Raw genomic sequence first — 23,605 nt, 5'->3', positions numbered from 1 at the left:
ATTAACAAGACCAAACCCCTCCTATAAGGAAGGGCTGATACAATTTGGATTGTTCAGCCTGAAGAACAGAAGACTTCAGAGTAACCTAACTGGGGCCTTCCAGTTTCTGAAGAGGGCTACAAGAAACATGGAAAAGGACTTTTTACAAGGACCCGTAGTAACAGGACAAGGAAAAATAGATTCCTACTGATAGAGAGAATCTTTATATTGGAGATTAGAAAGAAATTCTTCCCTGTGAGGGTGCTGAGGCCCTGACACAGAGAAGCTGTGGCTGCCCCATCTTTGAAAATGTCCAAGCCAGGTTGGATGGAGCTTGGAGCAACCTGGGATAGTGCAAGATGTTCCTGCCCATGGAAAGGGGTGGAACAAGGTGAGCTTTAATGTCCCTTCCAACCCAAACCATATAGTCATCAGACCCACCCAGCCAAGGACAGATTGCATGAATACAAGCACTACTTTCACTGTCTTTCTTCCTTTTCCCAATTTAGGCATCTATATTTCTACTGACTGCCACCTGCCAGCCACGATTTTAATTAAGACAGAGTAAAATAAAAAATGCAAGTAAAAAGTCAGAGAAGATTTGGAAAGGCAGCAAACACAGCACATAAAGAAAATTTGAATTGTGACAACCTCTTCTTAGAGAAATCATTCTATACATTTAGAAATGACACAGTTAGACACACACCTTTTGCAGGCACTCCAGCACCTTGGCCATGTAGGCTTCCTGGCACGGGTAGGGCTGGAAGGGGAAATCCACTGTGATTCCATTCAGAGTGATCCTGGGCATGGCTCCTTCCCTGAGGTGCCTGCAAGGAAGGGCAGACCACGATGTCATGGTGATATCACACCATGATAGGGCTGGAAGAGACCTGGAAGTTCACCTCATTCAACCCTTCCCATGGGCAAGGACAGCTGCCATAGACCAGCTGCTCCAAGCCCCAAACAACCCTGTGCCCAAGGTTCCCATGTCCCAGATCTCTGTGTCCCAGGGTTCCCATGTCCCTGATCCCTGTGCCCCAGGGTTCCCATGTCCCAAATCCCTGTGTCCCAGGGTTCCCATGTCCCTGATCCCTGTGCCCAGGGTTCCCATGTCCCAGATCCCTGTGTCCCAGGGTTCCCATGTCCCAGATCCCTGTGCCCCAGGGTTCCCATGTCCCAGATCCCTGTGTCCCAGGGTTCCCATGTCCCCACAGTCCCTGACCCCTGTGTCCCAGGGTTCCCATGTCCCTGATCCCTGTGCTCCAGGGTTCCCGTATCCCTGATCCCTGTGCCCCAGGGTTCCCATGTCCCAGATCCCTGTGTCCCAGGGTTCCCGTGTCCCTGATCCCTGTGCTCCAGGGTTCCCGTATCCCTGATCCCTGTGCCCCAGGGTTCCCGTGTCCCTGATCCCTGTGTCCCAGGGTTCCCGTATCCCAGATCCCTGTGTCCCAGGGTTCCCGTGTCCCTGCAGTCCCAGATCCCTGTGTCCCAGGGTTCCCGTGTCCCTGATCCCTGTGCCCAGGGTTCCCATGTCCCAGATCCCTGTGTCCCAGGGTTCCCGTGTCCCAGATCCCTGTGTCCCAGGGTTCCCATGTCCCCACAGTCCCTGATCCCTGTGTCCCAGGGTTCCCGTGTCCCAGATCCCTGTGTCCCAAGGTTCCCATGTCCCTGATCCCTGTGTCCCAGGGTTCCCGTATCCCAGATCCCTGTGTCCCAGGGTTCCCGTGTCCCTGCAGTCCCAGATCCCTGTGTCCCAGGGTTCCCGTGTCCCTGATCCCTGTGCCCAGGGTTCCCATGTCCCAGATCCCTGTGTCCCAGGGTTCCCGTGTCCCAGATCCCTGTGTCCCAGGGTTCCCATGTCCCCACAGTCCCTGATCCCTGTGTCCCAGGGTTCCCGTGTCCCAGATCCCTGTGTCCCAAGGTTCCCATGTCCCTGATCCCTGTGTCCCAGGGTTCCCATGTCCCCACAGTCCCTGATCCCTGTGTCCCAGGGTTCCCGTATCCCAGATCCCTGTGTCCCAGGGTTCCCGTGTCCCAGATCCCTGTGTCCCAGGGTTCCCGTGTCCCTGCAGTCCCAGATCCCTGTGTCCCAGGGTTCCCGTGTCCCTGATCCCTGTGTCCCAGGGTTCCCGTGTACCAGATCCCTGTGTCCCAGGGTTCCCATGTCCCTGCTCCCGGTGCCCCAGGGTTCCCGTGTCCCAAATCCCTGTGTCCCAGGGTTCCCGTGTCCCAGATCCCTGTGTCCCAGGGTTCCCGTGTCCCTGCAGTCCCTGATCCCTGTGTCCCAGGGTTCCCGTGTCCCCGCGGTCCCGCCGGTCCCGCACCTCCCCTGGCGCCGTTCGGAATCCCCGCGCCGCTGTCACGTGCCCACGCCACCACGTTGAGCGTCACTTCCTGCGCGCGCGCTCGCGAGAGCGGCGGCGTTGCCCCGGTAACGGGCCGGGCAGGCGGCGGCCATGGCGGGCCGGGCCGGGCCGTGTGTCGGGGAGTGACCGGGGCTGCGGGCTGGTGGCGTCTCACGAGGGGCCCGGGGCAGGAGCGCCGCAAGCCCGGGGTGGCTGAGCGCTGCCGGGTCTGAGGGAATTGGTTCAGCTCCCCAGACAGGCCCTGGGCGGTTCAGCCAGAGGCTTCCGCCGCTTCCCCCGGGGCGGAGACCCAGCTTCGGCCCCGAAGAGGCGAAGTATCGGCTGTTCGCTCGAAAAGCTGCATTTCCAACGCCCTGTAGCGATCCCTGGCGCCGGGGCTGCCCGGGACTGGCGTTTCTGGCCTCCTGAACAGCTCGGGAGCTGTGCTAAGCGGTGCCCTCGGCAGAATTGTCCGCAGCCGCCGCTGTGCTTTGTGCGGGGTGTCCACCCTTGGGCGGTGCTGCCTGCGGAGCACGGCGGGGTTCTTGGTGAAACCCCCGACCTTTGAGCTGGGAGGGTTCTGTGGCTTTCTGTTGAGCCTGGCAGCTCCTGCGTTAGGAGCGGGAATGAATTCTGACGGGTCTCTTTTGTTAGGGGTGAATGTGCCGCTCCTTTGTTCCCGGCTTTTCTTAGCACGGTGCTCCCACCCTTCAGTCGCCTGCCAGAGTATCCAGGCACATCCAGGAACGGCTTTGTCGGCATTCCAGGTGCTCAGGCCGTGTGATTGTGGTGTACTGCTCTGGATTGATGGATTACCCAGTTTTGTAAGAATTAGTTTTTAATAAATGCATAGACAGAGTTACTTGTATCTCCACATTTTGTAAAACTATGTTTTATGCAGCTATATGAGAGAGAAGGCAGGAAGAAAATACTTTGTGCTCATCTCTGTGGTTTATTGCTGTATCTCATGCTCTCAGTGCATAGAGGTAGAACAGGATGTGGCTTCTTTTATTGTAGCTTTAAAATACTCCTAGCCAGCTGCAGAGCTTGTGTGTAGAACAGTTCTGATATTAAAAGGAACAGATCTTAAACTATGTAAGTTAAATATTGTGTGATCTGTTCTGTTCCCAAACTCATTGTACATCCTGTGTCATTGTGGGTCAAGGCTCCCTCATGGGTGTTTCTCTTTTGGTTGCCAGCCTTTAAATTCCTTGAGCTGAACTTCCCTGGATCATAAACTGTTTCTAATTGCAGGGAGTGGGCTGGAGAACACTTGAGTTATTCCTGTGCATCTTTGTGTGCTCCACACAAATTTAACAGCTGGTTTTGCTCATGTTTCTGACTATGAACTGTTTAACGTGATACCAGCCACGCACGATTAAGCTGCAAAAGAAATTAGTTTGCAAAACTCTTCATAAATACATGGAATACCCTGTTGTTGTTATTTCCTGTAAATACATCTTTCCTACATGGAAAAACAACATCAATAGTGTATCAGAGGAGATTATTTTGCCTTATTTCAGTGCTGTTGATAGAAGCAGTGTCACCTGCTGAGAGGGACAGCCCGAGGCAGGGCTGTGAGTCAGCAGGTGCCCGTGTCCAGCAGCAAACATGAGTCAGCTCCTGGAGGCTGCTCCTCTGCACCACTGACCTCACCTGACCAGAGCTGCAGGCTGCCTCCAGCATTGCTGGCCCTCTAAAAACAGAACAGAGGAAATGGGTTGTAAGTTTAGAGGGGGAAAAGTGTTCCTTGTTGTGGAGGTTTAGTGAAGCTGCAGCATCTGTTGGGATAAAGACACGATAAATAAAGGTGTTGGTCTCACACTGTGTTGTCATCTTGGTGTTTGTCTGCCTAGGATAAACCCTGAGTGCTCACAAAGCTGGAGAGGGAGAGATTTCAGAACTCTGAGCAGTACAGAAAGTTGTGTGACAGCCCCTCACCAGCCTGTCCCTGCCAGCCCAGCCTGGAGGAACCAGCCCATCTCCACTTCTCACTCATTCCTGGGTTTAAGATCTTGGATAAACTATTTCTCATTTTCAAGAAAGAAAAAATCCAATGTACAAAATAAAAACCTTGTGAAAGATGATCCTTAACCTCTGTGGGGAAGTGGCTGAACCACAGCAGAGACCCCAGCAAGGGGAACACTGGTGCTGTGCAGAAATGCAAAGTGAATAATGTCCATGTTTGCTCAGAGGCTGCCCAGGCAGGATCTCCCTTCCCAGATGAGATCCAGATGCTGCCAGAGGAGCAGGAATCTTTAGGAGTGGGACAAAAGAGCCATGAGACCCAGCTGTAAAATTCCTGTGGTTGGCCTGAAGGTTATTTTCCCCTTTTCAGATAGGGGAAGGTTGAGTTGCCATTTGTTGTCTTTCTGAGTCTTTTGTTTGTCCCCCAAATTATTTGATTTGTTTTAATCCTGATAGTCCAGAGCCTTTCAGTCCATTTACTGTTGGGAAATAACGACACAGCTTTCCACCTTGACCCTCCAAATCCTTTCCTCCCCATTTCTCACGCAGTTATTCCAGTGGGACACGTGGCCATGGCACCTTGAAATCTCCACATCCTTTCTTCAATAAAATGAATAAAATGTGTGCTGGATTGATGCCAAAAGATCCAGAATGTTGCAAGAGGTAGCCAGACCCTCTTGGGACTGCTGGGAATATCAAAGGCAGAGTTCATCCTGAACAGAAGGGGGAAATCATTCCAGCAGTCAGATGCCTGGGATGGCTGCCTTCCTTTGGTCATGGCAAAGGAGCTTTTGAAACACACACAAGATAACCTGTCAAGTCCTGGAGATTCAATCCAAGGAGAAAGTAGAGAGAGTTGGAACTACCAAACTAGGCTTGTACAGAACAGGGAGCAGTTAAAGATCATAAAAAAACCCTCGTGTTGCAAACATTGAAAATGTGTGGACAGTGCTAATTTTATTATGACTTAGACATTTTCTTTCTTTTCTTCCATGACGGTGTTAGAATAGGACACTGCGAGATTGGGGGGAAAATTAGGAAAAAATAGAAATCTCTGTCTTTCTAATTGAATTTAATAGGCAGTGTCTGTGGCTTCTTCTCCTGAGCAAGCCAGAGCCCTGGCAGGTATTCCAACAACCTGTGGTTCTCTGCAGCAGCTGGAATTGTTTGGGAGTGTCTGCATTGCAGCGTGCCAGGAGATGTGTGGGTTTGGGAGGATTCCTTGCTCCCTCCCAAGTGTGTGCTCTAAAAACAGAGAAGCATTAGCCCCTGGCAATAGCCACGAATAGAAATTATAGAAATTACAAAAAACAGTCAGAAAATTATTTAAAAAAAAGAGGTTCTAATGCCTAGGGAGGGGGAGAAACCCAGAGAATTTTCGCTGAAATTGAAAGGCTCCATTCTGCTCTTTCTCCTCTACTTTTACAGCAGTTTCCTCCCCAAACTGCAGCTCCTTTAGTGCCTCAGTGATGGTGCAAAAAAAAAAAAAAAAAAAAAAAAAAAGAACTAATGCCATGCCTAAAAAACCTACTGGGATCCCTCCTCCCCTTGCAAGGTTTGAGGTTTGGGTTTCACACCTCAGCCCAGTCAAGCCAGACCCCCGACCTGGCCCTGCAGGTGAGGCTGCCTTGGAATGTCTGGTTTAAAAAAAAAAAAAAAAAGAATAAATCAATCAATTATTTTGCTTGACTCTGCTTTCAGCAAGGGAAAAAACAGTTTAGCCCATCTCGAGCAGACAAGAAAGGGAGGAAGAGGAGGAAAAAAAAAAAATCCTCTTTTGCCAGCGCCCGGCTGGGTGTGTCTCGCCCCCCCGCCGTGGGGCTGTGTTGCTGGCAGGCAGGCTTGCCTGGGAGGGATCTGCCTTCAAAGCCACCCAGGAAAGGAGGCCTGATACGCTCATTAATATTCTGAACTAGTGACCCTTCTTTTTCTTTCCACCCCTCGCCTTTCTCTGGGCGCTCCAGCCTCTCCCCGCCGCGGATGGCTGCAGCCCCCTCCAGCTGAGTCAGTCCTCCCTCCCCGCAGCATTGCAGCACCTCCGCAGCTCCTGCGCTCCCTCCTGCTCCTGCAGCACCGCTCCGCTCCCGCCGCAGCATGGCCAGCACCGTCTCAGGTAGGACAGGCGGCTTCTCGGGGGCTTCACACCAATGCACTTCTAAATCCGTCAAGTTTTATGTGTTTTTTTTATTATTATTCTGAAGGTTTTGTTGATTTTTTTATTTTATTTTTTCTTTTCCTCCCCCGTGGGTTTCGGGGGAGTTCTGTGCTGAGGAGGCAGCTGGTATGGCAGCATTGTTCCCCTTCCTCCCCCATACACACACACACCCCTCTGATGCAAGATAGCAGGTGGGCTTTTTATTTTAATATGAATACACGTGTGATAAACTTGCCAATTTAAAGTATTGCTGCCATTTCATTGTGCTATCAGAAGATGCTGCTACCTGCCAATTAAATATTATTTTTGTAACATCGTAGAGCTTTTTTTTTTTCCTAAGAAAAAAAAATTGCACGTGGTGCAGCTGGATGTCAGGAAACCAGAAATTGCATTTTGTTTTGTGAAGATCATGTAATACCTAAATGGGTAATGGAGAGGAAGACATAGGCAAGAGTCAGTAATGCCCTAAAAATCCCCCAAAGCCAACCAGAAGAACCTGAATGTGGTTTTGTGTATTCTCCAGGCTTCGCAGCCCCAAATTTCTTGCACAGCTCTCGTTTTTGGCTGGAAGATGCTACAGGGGAGCGGTCCTCTGATGGCGTTGGGTGAAATGAGATGCTGCAAGGGAAGCCCTTGCTCCCTCCTGCAGCAGTACCGGGAAGCACAGCGCGGCTTCCCGGGAGCCTGCTCGGGTTGGGCTTCAGGATGGCAGCCCGAAGATGCTGTGCTGCTTCGGTCCAGCTTCCTAAAGACCCCTTTGACAGGGAAAAACGGATTAAAGTGGCTGAAACTGGGAGTGTGGGTGAGGGAGAAGAAAAGCTTGAAATGGCACAATGAACGGTGGGTGGGTTTAGAGTCTTTTTCTTTTAGAAAACCGATTTTTTTCTTGGAATGACTCTGAATTCTGCAGCTCACAAAGAGGGACTTGGGAGGGGGAAGCGAGATTCTGGAGGGCTGAGCAGGATCGACAGACAAAAAGGAAGAGCAGGCAGTGCTTTGTGCCCCCCAGGCAGGGAACCAGCCCCCAGCAGACCAGGCAACACTTCTTGCTTCTTTCACTGCCCTTTGCCGAGGTTTCCTGCCATGCATTTTATATTCCTTGATGCTTTTAAAAGACCAGTAGATGCGGGGGGGTAGAAGGACAGAGACATGGAGGGGTGTGTATATGGGGGAAAATAAGGGCGCAGCTGATCCCGAGTGGGCTTTGCATGCATTTAAAGGTATTAAGCAGCATTGTAAAAAATGTGTTTATGACAGAAATCCTCCAGCTATTGTATATATTCCCGCGAGTATCCCTGTGTCAATGAACGTCTGCAGCAGTGCACTCTTGGGAGGTGCCACCCATCTCCTGCCTTCCCTAGCGAGCAGAATTGGACCTCGTTTGCAGAGTGGGGGTGGGAGGGAAAGCTCGGGTTTACCAGCCCTCTAAACCAAGGTTGCATCGAACTTGAGATGGACGAGGTGGTGGATGAAACACACGTAGGCAGAACATGCGATTTCCAGTTGGTGCATTCTCACCCTCCCAACCCGCTGCATGCCCGTAGCACATTTCGTCCTCCCAAAGAAGCAGTTTCACTGTCAAAGAGACTTAAGATCGTGAAGAAGCGTGAAATGGGGCTTTCTTGTGACTCAGATCAAGCAGAGAAGGAATTTCAAGGAGTAGGAAGTGATGGGAAGCAGTGCTGTGGCAGGAGGGAAGAGAATAGGGCGCTGTGTGCCAAGGGAGGGTCGGGGCTGAGCCTCGCCCAGCTCCCCTTCTCCCCATCGCCTGCAGCTCGTTCAGCAGCATGGAGAGTAGCCTGGAAAGGCAGGGGGGAAAAACAGGAATCCTTCAATTAAGGAATGAATCTCGTTTGTTTTCTTCGTTATTTCCTCCTTTATTCTCAGCAAAAGCCCATCCGTGCTGAGGGGAGGGCAGCTGCAGTCGTCTGCGGCTGATGCCCGGGGGCTTATCCCCCTCGGGAAGATTCGCTTGGTTTGTTTAAACAAACAACCGGATCCTTGGGATGAAAAGAAACAGGGCTCGCTCCCCCGAGGCTGGCTGTCCCCTCGCTGTCCCCTCGCTGTCCCCTGGGGGCTGTGGCGGTGCGGGAGCCGCGGGATGGGCGCACATGCTCAGTGCCGGCCGGGCTGCGGTGCCGGGCAGGGCAGAGCCCTCGCCTCCTCCCCGGGAGCAGCGTCTGCACAGGGCTTTGTGCCTCCGGGCTCCTGCCGGGGCTCTGCGGAGCTCCCTGCGCCCTTTGGGGCAGCTGGCTTCGATGGAGAGAGCCGAGATTATGAAATGATGTAGAAGGTGACATCCCCACCGGTTTTCTCCAGCGCTGGCGTGTCTGAGAAGGTGGAGCCAAGAGGAAACACCAGGTTGCCATTCCTGGCCTCATGACTGGGCATGGTAAACGGGCCTTGGCAGAGCCCAAGGTTTCCTAAGATTCCCCTGAAATGTGAGAGCTGAGGGACTTCATGTAGCTCTGGGCTATTCCCTGATCCCTTTTCTGGGTGCCACTGAAGGACACCATATGGTGTTGCCCTGTCCTGCCATTTCTACTGCCCATGCTGGAGAGTCAGAGCCCTCTCTATCAAGCTCTCCCTCTCTCTGTGTTCTCAAGAAATGACTACTGTCTTTTTCTTTGGCTGTTGAAGAAGTCTATGTGGCCTTAAAAAATGATGGTTCTTTTATTGGGAATTCAGTTTTACATGCCAAAAGAGTCTATCATTGTAGGCATTTACATTTTTTTTTTTTTCACCAGTGTATCCAAACAAGGGATCTAAATAATTAGTAAATGCTTGGTATTTCTAAAATATAAATAATATCTTGTTTAATGGCACCATGTAGACTGTGGGAAGATGCTTCAGAGGTCTCAAAGGAGCCTTTTCTTGGAATCTGTCACTATTGGTTCAGATCTGGGGAAGGCACTGTTTTATCAGATAAACACATTTTCCTTCTTTTGAGTTAAATCTGAGATTCAGTAGTCTGATGTGGCAACCAGAAGGCTGCAGACAAGCCCATTATGACAGCAGTGTGGGCAGCAGAAGGGTGAATGGCCCCAGTGATTCTTCATGACAATCTTTGGAGGGACCTGAAGTTCACTCAAACTTCTATACCCCAAAATTAACTAGAAAAACATGCCTGGATAATCCCTCCCAGTTGTCCTACTGACATGGGCTTTACTCCTCCAGATGTGAGTTATCTTTTAAAAATTCAAGTCTCCCCTCCAGAGGGGAGTTAATGGCTATGATTTAGAAAATACAAAAGAGCCAGAGACCAACCAAAGACCATGTGCATGGCACCATCCATGGCACCTCCCAAATGGTGAAGAGATGCTCAGCATATTTCCAAATAATACTTTTATTCTTTCAAGGTACCTCTATATGATTATTGCCCTATTAGAGAATCTTATCCCCTCTGAATTTGTTTATACATATAGTACACATGTAATGGGGAAATGCAGTAATCCTCAGTTAATGGAAAGGAAACCAAGATCCAAGGAGACCAAATGCCTGACTGTGGTCACACAGCACATCTGTACCTGACACATCACTGGGCTCTGTCTCTGTCTCATGAACTTCTGCCTCATCAGCTCCACAGCTCTTTGTCACCCAAACCTGACTGTGAAACCTGTGTTTGCCTCAAATCCACAAACACTCTGGGTCAGCTGCTTCCTTGGTTCCTTCCTCTGCTTTATCAAGCAACACAGGCCACACTCCTCTCCTTCCAAGAGTGACCCCCAGCCAGGGCTGTGCTGCACAGTTTGGGCCCTTCCCTGTTGCTGAGCCCATACAAGAGGAGATTTCCCTGGTTATTTTCCTGGGAGCAGCCCACATGTTCCAGTGCTACAGCTCAAGTGATTTGCTGATGCATTGGCTGTGCACAGCATGAGTTGTTGTGACATTCATGAGCTGCCAATAAAACCTGGGGGGAAGGAGGTGGGTGATTGGAAACCATTCCTGGGCAATGGTTTAGCAGATGTCTGACAGAAGGCAGGGTAAACCTCACATCTGCCTGTTCTCATGGATGATTCCACGTGAGCCCATGGTAACTTCTGGGGCTGGATCTCATGGTGTCCCTATACCATCAGTGTGGGCTACAACAAAAAAAAACAACAAAAAAAACAACAACAAAAAAAATTAAAAAAAAATAAAAAAAAGAAAACCAAAACCAGACCAAAAAAAAAAAAAAAAAAAAAAAAAAAACCAACAAAAAAAAAAACCCAAACAAAAACCCTAGAAATGTTTTCTGGTTCTGCAAGATCTGCTGCTGACTTGTTTGTGGAAGCTGGGGACCAAGAAGGTGAAAGTGGATTAGACCAAAGGTCTGGCCAATATTTTTATTACAGGATTCATAGCAGAGGAGAAAATCTAGAGCCTGCTGTACTCTCAAGGCTTATTGAGGAGTCTGGTTGCTTTTGATGTGTGTGTGGCATTGCAGTCTGTGCTTGAGGTCTCAGTTCTCTGTCATCTGTACCTTCTGTTTAAGCTTTGACTGCATTTATAATTGGCCTGTTCTTATTTTTTTATGAGATAATATTCATTATGGAAGCAATTCTTACTTCTCTGAACTTATCTTCACAAACCAAATTATTTTCTTGTAATAACCTTCCTCTGACCTTGCTATCAGACAGAGCACATCCAGTCTCATCCATTTAAATTTCACATAAATTAGCCTTGCTCTGCCTCTGGTTCACTGTGACTGATGCCATGTCAGTGTTGTGCTGAGATTGCCTCTCTCTGTTTTGCTGGATGCCATTAAATACCACCCCAAAACCTGGCTGCAGTTTAGTTTTATGTATTTAGGAAACAGAAAACAAAACATTTCAATGAATAATAGGTTTCAAGCCCCACCATCCAGGCACATCATGAGCAGGAAAATGAATCCCATTGCTCCTGCACCACCCCATTCCCAGCTGTTCCTCCATCTCTGGCACCACCAGCACTTGGGGAGCAGCTGGATAATGTCTCCAGGGATTGACTTGGAGATAAACACTTTACATGGATCGATGGTGTGCTCAGCACTCCTGCAAAGCAGTGGGGATATGGAAATGCAGGATGTTCCCTACAGCACTAGAGGGAGCACAGGAAAGGAGTCACTAGAGAGAGCTGGGAGCACCCTGAGCCCCCTGGTGCCCTGGTGAAGGCTCAGGACATCTCCCTTCTGCTCTTTGCAACACGGATAAAGTGATTTTTCCAAGGCAATATATTCTATTGTATTATAATAATAATACACAGAGAAAAGTAAGATTAAAAATTCTAATGAAGATTGATTGTTTCGTGGGGTGTGGGGTGGAATAAACCAAACCAGAATCAGCCTGTGCTGATTGCAGGACATAAATATTCAGAAAGGTTGAGGAATTGACTGCACCTCTATGGATTGTAGCTTAACCACTGCTCAAATTCCTTTAAAGCCAACAAAACATGAGTTCACTCCACTTTACAGGGTGGGACATTGATGTATTTTCTCTAACTTCTACAGTTTATTCACTTCTTGGTTTACACAACTCAGTTACTTGTAATATTTCACCCCAGTTCTGATATGACAGCAGTGAAATGTTATGACACAGTGATGAAGACCATATCAGAGTGAATGAATTTGCTGCTGATCCTAATCCTCTGCCCACAAGCAAGGCAGAGTTCTTGCTGCACCTCTGAGACTCAAGGAATGCTTTGGTATCAAGTCCCTGAAGACCTGAGTCAGATTAATTTATATAGAAATGAAATATTTGCTCATTTCCAGCTGAATTTATTTTTTTACTAAGTTAACAGAAGTAAAAATGCTAATAGATGCTCAAGTAAAAAGTTCAGTATTCCCTAATTGTTCTTAAAAGATATAAATTTGTGCACTAGATCCATCCTTTCTGGGCAGGAGCTCCTTGATCATGTCATATCCTGGCCAGCCACGGGTCTTTTCCTGGTTCAAAGGTTTTGTCCACTGGCATAAATATGTCCTCAAAACCTAAAATCTATTGCAGATGGGAGTGCAGATACTTCAGAAATAAATTCTGGGGCTGAGGTTGGTAATCTTTTACCCTTAAGTTTTAAGCAGCTGTGGTTGAGTCAAAGTCTTGCTTCAGGAGATCTCAGGTTTGGTCTTCACTGACACAGGTTCCTAAATAGCGACCCAGAGGTTATGGGTCTTCCTTGTAGTTACTGAATCACATCTTAGCCTGATGAAGCAATTATTTGTCATGGAATGATGAGCACAAGGCCATCACTGTGATTGCTCTGTGTCCCACAAAAGCTGTCTCTGGAACACAGGGATTTCAGGGGTCCATGGAGTTCTCTGGGCATGGGTGAGGGGCTCCTCAGGACATCAATGACATTGAGGGGTTGGACTGATCAGAGAAGGGAACAGAGCTGGGGAAGGGTCTGGAGCACCAGGAGTGTCTGAGGGAGCTGGGAAGGCTCAGCCTGGAGGAAGGAAGGCTCAGATGGAACCTTCTCAACCCCTACAACAGGAGGGTGCAGCCAGGTGGGGCTCAGCCTCCTCTCCCAACTAAGAAGTGGCGGGACAAGAGGACGTGGCTCTTGTCGTGGGGTGCAGGGAAGGTTTAGATTGGACACTGGGAAAATGTTTTCACCGAAATGGCTGTCAAGCCCTGGCACAGGCTGCCCAGGGAACAGGTGGAGTCTCCATCCCTAGATGGATTTGGAAGCCATGTAGATGGACACCTGGGGACATGGCTCACTGGTGAGCTTGGCTGTGCTGGGGGAACACTCGGACCTGATCTCGGAGAGCTTTTCCAGCCCGAACAAACCTGTGACGATTCTGTGCTCCTATGACTCTACAATCTCTTCAGGAGTCCGTCCTTGTCCCTCTTCGTGCCCGGCCCCCGCGGAGGTGCTGAAGGGACAGCTCCGGCCGGGGTCCGGCGAGGGGCCGGTCCTGAAGGGACAGCTCCGGCCGGGGCGGCGCACCCGCGGCTCCGGGGCTGCGGGGGGCTCCACTGTCCTTCCCGCGGCTCCGGGGGTGCGGGGGGCTCTGCTACCCCTTCCCGCAGCTCTGGGGGTGCCGGGGGGCTCCACTGCCCCTTCCCGCAGCTCTGGGGGTGCGGGGGGCTCCGCTGACCCTTCCCGCAGCTCTGGGGGTGCGGGGGCTCCACTGCCCCTTCCCGCGGCTCCCGGGGTGCCGGGGGGCTCCGCTGTCCCTTTCCGCAGCTTCGGGGGTTGCCGGGGGGCTCCGCTGACCCTTCTCACAGCTCTGGGGGTGCCGGGGGACTCCACTGCCCCTTCCCGCAGCTCCGGGGGTGCGGGGGGCTCCGCTGACCTTCCTGCGGCTCCCGGGGTGTCGGGGGCTCCACTGCCCCTTCCCGCAGCTCTGGGGGTGCCGGGGGACTCCACTGCCCCTTCCCGCAGCTCTGGGGGTGCCGGGGGGCTCCGCTGCCCCTTCCCGCAGCTCTGGGGGTGCCGGGGGGCTCCGCTGCCCCTTCCCGCAGCTCTGGGGGTGTCGGGGGGGGGGCTCCGCTGCTCCTTCCCGCTGCTCCCCCCGCAGAGGGGGGTGCCCTGCAGCGGGGGCTGCTCGGAGCATCCCCCGCCGGTCCCCGGGGCCGCGGCAGCTCCAGCCCCGCTGCCGGGCCCGGGTGCCGCTAATTGCGGCTGGCGGCTGGCGCCGGGGAGCAGCTGCGGGGCGGGGGAGGGACACAGAGCGCTCCCAGCGCCCGCCACGGCCCAGGGGCTTTTGTCCTCTTGCTCCTCTTCGTTTTAATTGACGGAGAAGGACGGTGGGTTTGCTGTGCAGAAGGGAAAGCAGGACAGGGGGGATCCCGATGGAATGGGCGCAGCTGTGGAATCACCACGGCAAACCTGGAAGGCAGGAATGCAGCATGGAACCGTCTGCACACAGTGCCACTACCGAAGCCCAAGTCATGAAATACAAAGCACTGTGCTCTGTAACAAGTGCTGTCAGGCAATTAAATTGAATTAAATGAGGAGGCCAGGGGTGTGGCACATCTGCCTCATGCCTTGGTTTCACCCAGGACCAGACATAATGGTGGAACAACGAACTTGTTGACTGGTTGGTTTGTATTAAATGATAACGTCTAAATGATAATAAATGATAATGTCTCTCATCTATTCCCAGGGATCCTCCTCAGGGCTCTTGGCAGCACACTGGGAGATGCATTAGCTTCCTGCTCCATGCCACGACTTTGGGCCTCTCAGAGGCTCTCCAGAGGTTTTTTTTCATTAAGAGCAAAATCAAAAATGTCCAGCTGCCACTGCTGGTGTAAACTATTTCTATTTGGTTTACATTCAACAGCAGGACTGGGCAGGAGGTTCAATCAGAATGGGGAGCAAGCTAAAAAAATGTTCAGTCAAGATCTGAGCTTTAGGGATGGTGCTTTAACAAAAGAAGAGTGCCAATTTAGGGTGAAGTTTTGTACCTAGGAGGAAAAGTAAGTGCAAGGCTGGAGCAGGCATAGGTTTTCCCACTCAATTAACTGTGGGAAGACAGAGGAAAATACCTTTAAGATGTTCCTAAGGGCACGTGATACACATGATGTTCCTTTTTTCAGAATTGTTCTGTGTCTAATGCCTCTTCAGATCACAAAGCTCTGGGGATTTCCCTGCCCTGGCCCAGGGGAGGGTCTTGCTCTGAAGGTGGCATTGTAAGCTGGGTTGCAGAGGGGACAAATCAAGGCCAGAAGCGCCAGGATATGTGGGAAATCCAGAGGCAGAGCCAAGGCAGGACAGCAGAATGCCTGTGCCTGTGGCAGAGGCAGGAGGAAGGGCAGCACAAAGACACTCAGGGCAGGTTTGTCAGGACATGCAGCCATGAACACACTGTCCCCACCAGCCTGGGTGTCACCCAATGAGCCAGCCCACATCCTCACAGGACCCATGAGGCAGCAGCACCCACTGCTGAGTCCCAGCTGCTGACCTGCCACACAGGAGTGATGCTGTGAGGGTTTCACTGTTGTGATAAAGAATGTGACAGCCAGACAGAGCACTTCACTGACTTAACTCCTTCTATTCTGAGATTCTTTGTCAGCAATGTGCAAACAATTCACTGTCTTAAATGTGCTGAACTCCAATACAGGAGAAGATTGCCCCAGAAGCAGATGGCTGCCATCTGCATTGGGGCAGGACTTGTGATCACCGAGGATGCTGTGGTGCATCCTCCAGTCACAGGAACAATGAGCATGAGCAAACTGGGACTCACAGCAGCAGAGCTCAAAAGGATTGTGTGTTTCCTCTCCTTTACAGGAGGACGGTTACTGTGGTCACAGACTGTGCCAACCTTCTCCCTTCTGCAGAGGCAGAATCCACTCACATCCTTCCTGTTCTGCTGCTGCAGGGTGGGGGGTACCTTGTGGAGTTGGGGTCCAGCTCTTCCCCTGGTACGGGAGCCCCTGAATGATTTCACCACTCAAATGCCCCTTTGTTCTCCACATTGCTGACCTCCTGTTGCCTCTTCACTCTCACCTCACAAATGCTGAATTGTGAAACAATTCCAGCTCACCAGGGCTTGAGCAATGTTTCCAGGTGTCAGTGGGCATTGGTTATCTCAGAGACTGGAAATTCCACTTACAGTGGAGAAGGGTGGGGCAACTGTCCCAACACGTTTAACTAAATGGGTGCAGCGTCCCAGCTCCTTTGGAGGGAGAACCCTGCACAGAAACTTACACCCCTAGATGTGTAAAATCCCTACTCTGTGTGTTCCCATAACATTTGCCACACTTGCAGCTAATTTAGGCTGCTCTAGATCAAAGACTCCTTGGGGGCCTTTTGGCAAGCTAGGGCAGCAAGGAAACATCTCCCCAGAGTCTGGGAGCTGCAAATGGGATTTCCTGGCAGCATGGAAAAGCCTCCATAGAGTCTGATAGCTGCAAATGGGATACTTGCTTAATTTCTCCATGAAAAAGAGATGCTGTTGCCATTAGAATCTCTCTCATTGTTATTCCATATTTTTCAGCCTACAAGGAGAAAATGAAGGAGCTGTCTCTGCTCTCCCTCATCTGTTCCTGTTTCCACACCCAGCCCCATCCCAACACCATCTACCAGTATGGAGGTAGGTAATCTGCTCCCACAGGAGCTCCAGCAGTGTTTGGATTATTCTCCCACAGGCAATGTGGGAGCTTGCCAGAGTCAGTCTCTCTGCTTCATGCTGGGATGATATACAAGGTTTTAACAGCAATGTGACCTTTCTGCAATTGTGCCATGACTTTGAATTAATTGCATTTGCATGGAGGGGATGAAGGTGTTTGCTAATCAAGAAATTCTGGAGATAAAACAAAATCACCCAGATCAGGACATGGGAAAATCCTAATTCCTGTGTGAGGAGCTTGATGACCTCAGGTCACTCTCCTGAATGGTACAGTTTTACAGAGTCACTGTTTTTTCCCCTCAAAGATATGGAGGTGAAGCAGCTGGATAAGAGGGCATCAGGCCAGAGCTTTGAAGTGATCCTGAAGTCCCCTTCAGATTTATCTCCTGAGAGCCCAATCCTTTCCTCCCCTCCCAAGAAGAAGGACCTGTCCCTGGAGGAGCTTCAGAGGAGGCTGGAGGCTGCAGAAGAGAGGAGGAAGGTAAGATGATCAGTAGAAGCAGTGACTTTTCTGGTACTAATTGCACCAAACCCTAAAACTCAGCAGGAGTAATCTAAAACAGCTGGGAAGTGTCCTGACACTCATTATTCCACTCTAAATTGTCAGGTCAGACATAGGAATCGTAGAGTGAGATTCTGCAGCGTGATTTAGGCAGGGAATTCAACTCCATCAGCATCATCATCATCATCGTGTAGATGTGGCATGGGGATGTAGATGGGGACATGGGTTATGGTGGGCTGGGGGAGCTGTTGGACTCGATGATCTCAGAGGGCTTTTCCAACCTAGACAATTCCACGGTAGCAGGAAAAAAGCATCAAAAGCACCTTCCAAGCAAGAAGGTCGTGTTATGGGGTGGAGGGGGTGGTTCGAGCACGGGAGGGAGTCAGACAGCCCCTGTGGGGAGGTGGAGGCTGGCAGAGCTCTGCAGTGGCCTCAGCCCCGTGCCCTGCAGACCCAGGAGGCGCAGGTGCTGAAGCAGCTGGCGGAGAAGCGGGAGCACGAGCGGGAGGTGCTGCACAAGGCGCTGGAGGAGAACAACAACTTCAGCCGCCTGGCCGAGGAGAAGCTCAACTACAAGATGGAGCTGAGCAGGGAGATCCGTGAGGCACACCTGGCTGCCTTGAGGGAGCGGCTCCGCGAGAAGGCGAGTGGCACCCCCGGGGCAGGGCGGGGAAAGCGGGGTCTGCTCCCGGTGGGATGGGTGAAGGACAGGGCGTTTCCTTGGTGGTGGCTGCTCCAGAGCAGCGTGAGGAGGCGGGTTATGTCCTTCAAGGTCAATAGAGAACATAGCCTGTGTAATTTTGGTAAGTGCAAGCCCAAAGCCACAGCATCAGGCCCACTGAGGGCTGCGTGGCTGAAGGGTTTTGCAGGAGAGAGGAGCCAGGAGTGTGTTCACTGGAGGTTCCAGCACTTCCAGGTTCCCACAGATGATGCTTCACTCCTTGCAGGTGCAGCCCCCTGCCCTCGGGGTGTTTTGGATAGGAAACTGGTCTGTTTTTTAATGTCTGATGCAAATCCTGTGTGGAGGAGGAAAATATTGATCACAGGACCAGGGTGTGTTAGCCTGGTGTCATTTCTCCCGTCTTTGCAGGAACTGCACGCAGCCGAAGTCCGCAGGAACAAGGAACAGCGGGAGGAGATCTCTGGATAAAGGGCTTTTCTACACATCCAGCACCTGATTCCTGTTAACAAACCAACCAGTCGACCAACCAACACATTTTATTTTGTTTGTCTAGATGCAACATTCGGTTCTCCATCCCCTCTCCCTGGTGTTTGTCCCCCAGCTACACGCTTCTCTCTGCATCCCTAATCGTCAGTGCTTGTGGGGATTCACAGATCATAGGGACCTCTAAGCAGAATAGCAACTAGTTCACATCAAATAGAGAATCAATCAGTCAATCAAACAGCTTCTTTGGAGGGTTTTGTCCTTTTTTTTTTTTTTTTTTTTTTAAATATTTCTTAAACTGATGTATAGAAAAAAAGCCAAAAGAAGATATTAATAAATTCAACCAGCAGTGTCACAGAGATACGGATTTCTTATCAGGGGCTTTTCCTCCTCTTGGTGTTTGCTCTGAGCCAAATATCAGTTTCAGAAAAAGGAGAAATAAGTGATAATTTCTGTATGTGAGGTAAAATAGGAAGCAGCCCCCTGTTTGACCTTGGTAGGAGAGAGGAAGGAGAGGGATGGATGGCTCAGGAGTTGCAGTGTGCAGAGCCCCCACCTTTTGGCTGCCTCCAGAGCCAGCCCAGGTAGGCACTGACCACAGTCCTCACCTTGGGATGGCTTTTGAGAACCTGTGTGGAAGCAGCCAAGGGGGTCACCCAAAGCTTGGTGCCAGGTGCCACACCACAGCAAGTCCCTGTCAGGATGGGCACTGCCTGATGCCCTGGTTGGCCACTGAGCCACCCTCTCCCTGGCTGAGTGGGGACTGAGAGGTCTTGGCTGCTCTGCCTGGAAGAGCTGTGGGTGGTGATTGCATTTCCAGCTCCTGGAAGCTCTGAGAGAGACCCTCAGTCCTCTGTGGGCTCCCCAGTGCTCCCACAACATAGGATATTCCACTCTGTTAGGAAAGCAAATCCAACAGAGATGGTGCATGGTTGTGAAACAGCCTTTTAGTGAACAGAAGAATCCTTCCCTCTTTCCAGTGATGGATGTGGCTCTTTGGGGCCACCACAGGGCAGATTGCTGGACACCAAATCCTGAGGCTCTTTTCTGATCTCCACAGAACTCACAGCTGCATGTGGGAGGGATCCCTCCATGGCCATGGCTTGATGTCAGGGGACTCTGCTCCTAAAAGGAAGGGCTACCTTACTCCCAAACCCCTCCTCCTGGGCTGGGGGGAGGACAGGGCTGTTAGAAAGCTCCTGTGCTGTCAGTGACAAAAGAGAATTAGATTTAGGGCAAAGAAGGAAACTGAGGGTTGAATTTCTTAACAGTAGCTAATGATCAGTTTATAGTAGCAGCTGTCTTAGATAAGCATCTGTGTAGAGCGCGGCATCACCGCCAGCATCACCTCATCCATATAGTGACGAGAAATTTTAAAAAGTTTAAAAAAAAAGTTTAAAAAGTAATTTAAATGAAATGTTTGTGTGTAAGAAATGGTTGAAACTGTCAAATGTCTGTGTCCCACGTTGGTGGGATCTGAGAAGGTATCTGCGAGATATTAACCCTGTCCTACTCTCTGTGGTGCTGAGTGTTTGCTTGGTGTGTAATTCTGACCTGGAGCTTGTTGTAAATACTGTTTTTAGTACTATGATTATTATGATTATTATTATCAGAAATAATGTACTCATGAGCAGGAGTTGAAAACAAGAGAAATGGCCATTTTCACTCTCTCCTGGGGGCTCAGAAGGAGTCAGAGGCTGGGCCAGGTGAAGGCAGGGTGCCAATGGGATGCTGGACCAGAGAGCAGCTGGAAAATGATGGAATTGGGAGCTGGAGGCAGCCGAGTCCTGCGGGCAGGGCAGTGAGAGCGGGGACGGCTGCTCCTCGTGCTGGGAGGAAGAATAGAGGTGATGCTTCAATTCTGGTACATATAATTTAGTATTGATCTAAACCTCCCTGTGTGGAAGCTCCAGGTGGTTCCCTGCAACCCTGTGGAAGCTGGAGGACCTGTCAGGTTTAGCATGTGCTGGAAGAGAGCTGTAACAGGTTGTGTCAGTCAGAGCCGTCCTCCCAAACAGCTCCTGGGTCTCCAGGCTCAATTCCTGCCTGGATCTTCCCTCTCAGTCACTTGTGCTGCCCTGTGCCCTTCTCTTCCCCCTCCCTGGAGCCCAGATGGGTCTCAGGTGGGGACTTATTCTTGCAATAGCTTTTCCTGGCAAAAATTCCCATGGCAAGTGCAGAATGGCCTGGCAGATGGTGCTCATGCAGGTGTGAGCACTGGGAAACCGATTTTTCTCCCCTCCATCAGGTTGGTGCAGTGAGGGACGGTGGATATGGCTGGAAAATGTGTTACTGCAGGAGAAGCTCCTGCACCAGAGGAGCAGGGACATGCAGGGAGAGTGTACATTGTTAATGTCAGGGAGCTGCTGCCAAGACACGTTGTGCCAAGGAAACAGCCTCACCTGTGGGGCCAGAGGCTTTACGTGTGTCCTGGAGCAGATGGACAGAGTAGGGATGTTCAGGAGCTTGTCCAGTGCCACTGGGCACTATCAGGGAAATGTGTGACTGTTTTGGCTGCTCAGTGTTGGCTGGATGAGGGATGTCCACCCACTGCTCCAAATCCATCGTGGCCAGGAGCTCATGCAGCACTGTGCCCAGCCTGCAGCACGTGGCACAGGCCAGGATCATGGTTGTTCCATATCCCTTCATGCTATTGCTATGTGCAGCTGCATACTTCATGCCTCAAATGAGACTGATTAAGTATCCTCATTAGCATTCTTCCTGCCCCAGCCTCTGTCATTCCTGGAGCATTCCCATGTACCATGGATGTGGACACAGCATGCAACCCCCCCAGTTCTCGGGGTCACCTTCTTTATTGTGGGGCTTGAGGTCTCCATTGATCCCTGAAAGTGGTTATGAATCAAGTTCCAAACCAACAGTTTTCAGCCCCATTTTTGCAGCAGCATATGGACATGGGAATGTGCCTTGTAGGGGGAGCATCCTCAGGGCACCCACAGCATCCCTGCCCAGACCTCAAGTGTGGCAGCAGTGTGAGGGAGGAAAGTCAGGAGGGTGACATCATGATGTGCATGTGTAGGCCTTCCAAGAGCCCTCCTGGAGAAGAGCCTTTGGTTGGAGCTGAAGCTAAATGAGCTCCCAACCAGCACCAACAGACGGGTGATGGGTGAAGCTGTAGGAAAGCAGGGGACCCGACCTCACAGCCCAAATTACAGCTCTGTGCCCACCTTATTCCATACACAGAGCTCAGCTCTGCCTGTAAATAGGCACTTCCAAGGATGCTGGCCCCTCCAACTGCTTCTGGACTGAGCCTATTTCTTGTTTTATTATTTTGGAGTCATTAAAAAGCCTTGCTCTAATCCAATTGTGGGGTTCCCTTTGAGCTGACCTTCCAGGGCCGGTGGGAGTTGAGGAGTTGGATGCATCCTACCTCAGGGGTAGGTCAGTATTGCTGCTCCCTTTCAAATGTAAACTTCAGCTTGCTTGCTTTGGCTCAGCCCTGCGTGCCTCTCTGGCCCTGGCTCTGCAGTCCTGTCTGGTGGGGTTTGTGTTTTCCCTCCCATGGCGTTGCTGTCCTCCTCGCAGTGCTGCGCACAGAAACGCGCCCGTGGAAACCATATATGCACATACACTCTGATACCACTTGAAACGAGTCAGGGAATGGCTGATCACGGTGCTAGAGACTTCTTACCTTCCATGCTAGGGATGAGATGACATAGTAAGACCAATAAATCCACCTTTGTAGTCAGTTGTCTTTAAGTGAAGCAGCAGAGGGGCACTGGCCCATGCCTAAGGGTGGGTGTCCCGTGGTGCCCGGGGTGCAGGGGACAGCTGGGCACCCCTGCCCTGTGCCTCAGTTTCCCACACCCTTTGAGAAGGGGACATAGATGCTCCCTCCCCACAGGGACCGCAGGAGAGCCGATGCCTCCACATCTCTAAAGTGCTCTGAAATGGAAAGTACCAAAGCATGGAGTCAGGATATGCAGCCCTGGCCCGTGGCTGCAGGAGAGGGTTGGAAGATGGCTGTGTGGGCACAGGGCTGAGCTGTCACCCCAGGGCTCAACACCCCAGCTGCCCTGCAGGCAGGATGTGCTCCTCCTGCCACAGCTGGGCTCCATCCCTTGGGCTGGGTGGGGAGCTGGAGCAGTGTCATGGAAAGACTTTCCATCCCTAACAGAGCCTTGTCCGGTTCCCTTTGGTCTGCCACGTGCATTTCATTGTCAACTTGAGGTTGTTGTTGTGCAAAAGAAGTGATCATGAAAAAAAAATAAAGGAAAAAAAAAGAAATAAAGTTGGTATGAAACTGTATGTGTCTGTCTCTCTCCAGAAATCGGTTGTTTTAGTTCTAAGGCTTCTCTTTGTATTGTGAGAATACCAATAAACAGCATTAAACAGAAGATTGACCTAAAGATTTAACAAAATAGACCCTAATCCTCTGAATGCTCAGTGACTGCTTTTTCACACAACATAAAAGAGGCAGAAATTGACAGTTTATCACCATTCTCAGAGGGACAAAGCAATAAATGCTTGAATGAGGGTCCTGCTGCCTCCCCTGTGGCTGGGAGTGAGGGTGTGCAAAGTCTTTACACAGGAAGATGGAAAAAGCTGTAAAACAGTTATAAATACAACAAATGCAGTTCTAGAAACCACACGAGCTTCTTTATTAAAAACTCCAATGCTTCCTTCATGAACTTTTCCTGAGAAAGGATCCAGCCTGGGCTGGACAGAGTGGGAGGGAGCAGGGCTGTGGTCCTCAGGGAGATGGGACCCCAACCCATGAGACCCTGCATGGCCAACACTCCCAATCCCATCCCTGGAACCAGGTACACAAAAATGTCCAAAAGCTGCAGCTGAAAACAGGGAAGTTTGTAATCCACAAGGACATGTGGGGGAGGATTCCTGGCTGCTTTTCCCACTGCTGGGGAAAGCTTCCCCCACTCACCTTTTGGGGAGGGCTTTTGCCACCACAATGCCTCTGGCCACCATCCTCCCTGTCCTTGAGGGGATGTTGAAATAGCAGCATCCTCCTGGGCTGTCCCACATCTTGTGATCCCACCAAAATAACCAGTGTGGGAGACTCTCCACAGAGCTCAGCAGCACCCAGTGCACAAGGAGACAAACCCAAGGGAAGGCAGGGGGGATAAATTTTCATTCCCAGGGCAGTGTTCTGTAAGGGCAGAGAGGACAGTGCCAGGACAGTGCTGGGCCATCATGGTGGTGGCAGTGGCAAGCAGCCCGTGCCTGATGCTTTCCCCACGTGTCCTCAGGACGCTGCTGCCTGCACAAACAGGAATTCTATTTTTGCAGCTTGACCTTCCTGATCCTGGAGATAAAGACCTGACTGCAAACGCAGCATTGCTCACTTTTCCTCTGAGATTTGACACAGTCCACAAGCCCAGGCTCTTCTAAAGCATGGGTTTAGTAAAATAAACCCCTGCATTTGTCTTAGGAAAACAGGCACAGTCCTTGGTGCCAGCCAATTTGAGATATATCGATG

The 23,605-nt window shown here is 50.9% G+C and overlaps 2 protein-coding genes across 4 annotated transcripts in view; one reads left to right on the top strand and one right to left on the bottom strand.

Moving 5' to 3' along the window:
• RTEL1 (regulator of telomere elongation helicase 1) overlaps window positions 1-2,425 on the bottom strand; it is a 43,853-nt gene extending 41,428 nt beyond the window's left edge. The window contains exons 1-2 of the mRNA XM_079321659.1: window positions 2,304-2,425; window positions 686-806 (exon numbers count right to left, since the gene is read on the bottom strand). Coding sequence (XP_079177785.1) covers window positions 686-787 — 102 coding nt within the window. The 5' untranslated portion in view covers window positions 788-806; window positions 2,304-2,425. The remainder of the gene's footprint in view (window positions 1-685; window positions 807-2,303) is intronic.
• STMN3 (stathmin 3) lies at window positions 2,381-22,521 on the top strand. Of its 3 annotated transcripts, XM_079321658.1 has the most exons (7): window positions 2,381-2,410; window positions 3,039-3,148; window positions 6,257-6,405; window positions 16,352-16,447; window positions 16,789-16,964; window positions 17,437-17,628; window positions 18,076-22,521. In XM_079321658.1, the coding sequence occupies exons 3-7, from the start codon at window positions 6,387-6,389 to the stop codon at window positions 18,133-18,135; spliced, it is 543 nt and encodes a 180-aa protein (XP_079177784.1). In that variant the 5' UTR covers window positions 2,381-2,410; window positions 3,039-3,148; window positions 6,257-6,386; the 3' UTR covers window positions 18,136-22,521. The 3 variants fall into 3 exon arrangements, with proteins under 3 accessions (XP_079177784.1, XP_079177783.1, XP_079177782.1); XM_079321657.1 differs by lacking the exon at window positions 2,381-2,410 and having other exon boundaries at window positions 2,857-3,148; XM_079321656.1 differs by lacking the exons at window positions 2,381-2,410; window positions 3,039-3,148 and having other exon boundaries at window positions 6,023-6,405.
• The last annotated feature ends 1,084 nt before the right edge of the window (window positions 22,522-23,605 follow it).

Source organism: Erithacus rubecula, assembly GCF_903797595.1.
Source record: "Erithacus rubecula genome assembly, chromosome: 18".
Lineage (NCBI taxonomy): Eukaryota > Metazoa > Chordata > Aves > Passeriformes > Muscicapidae > Erithacus > Erithacus rubecula.
This window is presented reverse-complemented; position numbering and strand designations above follow the sequence as displayed.

What these genes read in the sequence shown, in the direction of transcription:
- STMN3 (XM_079321658.1), top strand. An exon ending in CACCATCTACCAGTATGGAG is followed by an intron (nt 16,448 to 16,788) that starts GTAGGTAATCTG and finishes TTCCCCTCAAAG; the next exon opens with ATATGGAGGTGAAGCAGCTG. An exon ending in GGGAGCGGCTCCGCGAGAAG is followed by an intron (nt 17,629 to 18,075) that starts GCGAGTGGCACC and finishes CCGTCTTTGCAG; the next exon opens with GAACTGCACGCAGCCGAAGT.